Source organism: Nanorana parkeri, unplaced genomic scaffold (genome assembly GCF_000935625.1).
Source record: "Nanorana parkeri isolate BGI_ZX_2015 unplaced genomic scaffold, ASM93562v1 scaffold3887, whole genome shotgun sequence".
Lineage (NCBI taxonomy): Eukaryota > Metazoa > Chordata > Amphibia > Anura > Dicroglossidae > Nanorana > Nanorana parkeri.
Window position 1 is genome coordinate 13,060 of NW_017310154.1, and position 3,600 is coordinate 16,659.

The 3,600-nt window shown below is 52.7% G+C and overlaps 1 protein-coding gene across 1 annotated transcript in view; it reads left to right on the forward strand.

The window, feature by feature from the left end:
* PEX6 (peroxisomal biogenesis factor 6) overlaps positions 1-3,600 on the forward strand; it is a 23,601-nt gene that overhangs the window by 7,161 nt on the left and 12,840 nt on the right. The window contains exon 2 of the mRNA XM_018575409.1: positions 2,790-2,941. Within this exon, the coding sequence (XP_018430911.1) occupies positions 2,790-2,941 (152 nt within the window). The remainder of the gene's footprint in view (positions 1-2,789; positions 2,942-3,600) is intronic.

Consider the following 3,600-nt stretch of genomic DNA (forward strand, 5'->3'; position numbering starts at 1 on the left):
AACCGGACCAGGACCCCCCCATAATACACCCCAATATAGACAGGACACGCAACTGGACCAGGACCCCTCCATGCATTCCGGCGCCAACACACAACTGCCAAAGGTTTCACTTCTGCTGCTTTCTCTGTGTAGACGTTCTTTGTGTTTCCTCTTCCTGGGTCCCCTTGGTGTCGGTGGTGCGGCACACTTGGGTTCCCCTTCCATTGAGGGAATAGACCCGATTCTCTGTTGCTGCTTCCTTGGGGCCAAGGCCCTTGGTAAAGTGGCCCCAAGAAGAAGAAGCATGTGCTCCAGGGAACCGTTAGCTTGACTCAGGATCTGCCACGTCCTGCAGCCGCCCCCCATCTTCTGGTAAGGAGGAGATGATGTCCTCCTTCTACTCCATCAGGTCACATGGGACATCCCAAACCTCTTCTGCCTCATGCCGGCCATGACAGTTCCATTGTCAGAATCTTTGTTTCGTTTCTCATAGAAGGAAGAAGAATTCTGACGGTGGTGAATGTGGTTTGTGTTCGGGGATATTGCAATGTGAATGTGCCGAGCTGTCCGATAAGTCTGCAATTTCATTCACGTAGCCGGTCTGGAGATGACCCGGTGATGGCGAGACTCAATGGTCCTGGCAGCTGAAGTCCCGCCCTCCTGGACTGCCAGGGAGGGAGGAAACGAGTGACCACGGCTCTTCTCTGATGAAGAAGATGGATCCCGCCAGAGTTTACAGACTTTTCTCTGGAGGATGTTTATGATCCACACAAAGCTATCTATGAGGCCTTGGGACATTGAGGAGGAGAAGTGTCAGCGGAATGTCCCGGGACTGAGAACGAGTATCCCCCGGTGTAGTGTGAGTCCATGCTCACAGGGGACTGTGGAAAAAACCTTTCCTCCCATACAGCTGGAAACATTGGCTTCCCTTGGACAAGGACCCAGCTTTGCCCCGGAGGATATGGACATTCTTAGGAGGCAGCGGGCGAGGAGGTTGGAATTCTAAATTCTGCTCTATTGAGTCTGAAGCTTGTCTTACCTGTGTAGCCAAGAAGGTGGAATTCGGGCGAAGCCTCCCTTTTGTAGCCGGTACTCCTAAAGAACAGTTGTTGGAGCCACTTCCTTGTTGCGGATGCTTCGGGCCTGGATCAGTCAGGATGTTGGCGGGATCAGTCAGGATGTTGGCGGGATCAGTCAGGATGTTGGCGGGATCAGTCAGGATGTTGGCGAGATCAGTCAGGATGTTGGCGGGATCAGTCAGGATGTTGGCGAGATCAGTCAGGATGTTGGCGAGATCAGTCAGGATGTTGGCGGGATCAGTCAGGATGTTGGCGGGATCAGTCAGGATGTTGGCGAGATCAGTCAGGATGTTGGCGGGATCAGTCAGGATGTTGGCGGGATCAGTCAGGATGTTGGCGGGATCAGTCAGGATGTTGGCGGGATCAGTCAGGATTAAAACCAAAAGATTCTGCATCCAATTTACGTTTCCGGAACCCGTCCTTTTGGGGGATTCGGTCCGAACTTGGAGGCCATTCTTGAGTGTACCATGGTCAAGAAGAAGAAGAAATCGTTTTTGGCTCAGGAGGACAGAGATGACAGACCAAAGAAGCACTGGTGCACCAAAAAGGTAAGGAGGGATTCCCTGTAGCCCCCCAAGTCACAATGACGCATTGACCCCGGTGGGAGGAAGGTTAGAGGGTTCCTTCCAATGTGGACACTGATCTGCCCCTTTCATTCTGTAGCTAATAGAGCGTGGATACTAGCTGGAGCTCGACAGTCCCTCTCTTTTGTGATTTTTGGTGGTGGATCTTCCCCAAGACCCGAGTCAGGGCTCTATGTCTACTTTTGGGGGATTTAGTAGACCAGAAGGTCATGATTCCTGTGCTTTGGGAAGGGCATGGCATCCTCTACTCACATGTTTTGGTATATAATAAGCAAACCTCAATCTCAAACCCCTGAAGTCTGAAACATACAAGAAGGTTCTAATGGACTTTCAGGACACTTCAGCTGAACCGCTTGATGGGATCTCTGGACCTAACAGATGCTCAGATATTCTAATGCTTGACCGTGAGGATGGACACTGGAATTCTGGGAGATGGCCTGGCACCCTGGAGACTTTGTTCCATCATATTGTGTTCCTCTCCTGGATGGTCTGATGCTTTCAGCTTCACAGTTCAGGTTGTCCCATTCGCAGAGAATTCTGGCGCCACTTTGGATCAGATGTCTAAGGTGGCCACGCGGTCACGTTTCTCCATGTTCATTTGTCATTACAGGTTGGATCTTTCCTCAAGCCAAGATCAAGGTTTTGGGAGAAGGTCCTTCGAGCAGTTATCACTTCCTAGTCTTTGGGTTCCTTTCCATCTTCTCTTCTTCTGTCCTGGAAGATGACCTCGGGGGTTAGGGTCAACGTAACGATAACTTCCGGGAGACTTCCAGGACAGCGGGGTTCCCGTAATGTACTTTCATGTATTTGTTTTTTGTAGTTCTGTTCTTTTTGGCTCTCGGGTTAGCCGAGGAGAGCGTCTGGGTGACTTCCCTTTAGCATTTGGCCTGGTGAGGTGTCTCCTGTCCTAGTGGGAGGGACGTCTGCCTTGTCTGCTGTCCCGGAGGATGGCTGGAAATGGAGTGGCTGGAAAGGTCTCGCTCCAGTTGTTCTGATGACGGTGATGGTCTTTGTGGTGGAGTTCATTGTTGGACCTTCTGGTGGAATTGGCACTTTGACATCATTTCCCCCCCACTCTATGAGTGTAGAGCTCGTGTTGTACATTGTGCTGATGACGTTCTATCATTTTGTCTTCTTCTTTCTTTAGCGTTTCTGCACCGAGCTCACCCAAGGAAGCCGTTCTGCTCTTGCTGACCCGCCATTTGCACAGGAGCTGTATATAAACCTCGTGCGGTCACCATGCTATGGTAGTGAGGCCTCGTACCAGGCGGCTCTGTACCGCCATTTTCAGACCCCCAGGTATGACTCTCCTTAATTCCTGTCGCATCTTATCATCAATATGTCTCCTTTACTTCCTGCCCTATGATTGGCTTGTTGGGTTCATGCGGTTTGTCTAACAGAAATAAAACATTGGGCTGCGCTGAGCGAATTAATGGCTGATTATTGGGCTGCGCTGCGTCTCCATTGGGCTGCCGTGCGTCTCCATTGGGCTGCCGTGCATCTCCATTGGGCTGCCGTGCGTCTCCATTGGGCTGCGCTGCGTCTCCAGTGGGCTGCGCCTTGTCTCCATTGGGTTGCGCCTTGTCTCCATTGGGCTGCGCCTTGTCTCCATTGGGCTGCGCCTTGTCTCCATTGGGCTGCGCCTTGTCTCCATTGGGCTGCGCCTTGTCTCCATTGGGCTGCGCTGCGTCTCCATTGGGTTGCGCCTTGTCTCCATTGTGCTGCGTCGCGTCTCCATTGGGCTGCGCCGCGTCTCCATTGGGCTGCGCCCCGTCTCCATTGGGCTGCGCTGCGTCTCCATTGGGCTGCGCTGCGTCTCCATTGGGCTGTGCCTTGTCTCCATTGGGTTGCGCCTTGTCTCCATTGGGCTGCGCCTTGTCTCCATTGGGCTGCGCCTTGTCTCCATTGGGCTGCGCCTTGTCTCCATTGGGCTGCGCCTTGTCTCCATTGGGCTGCGC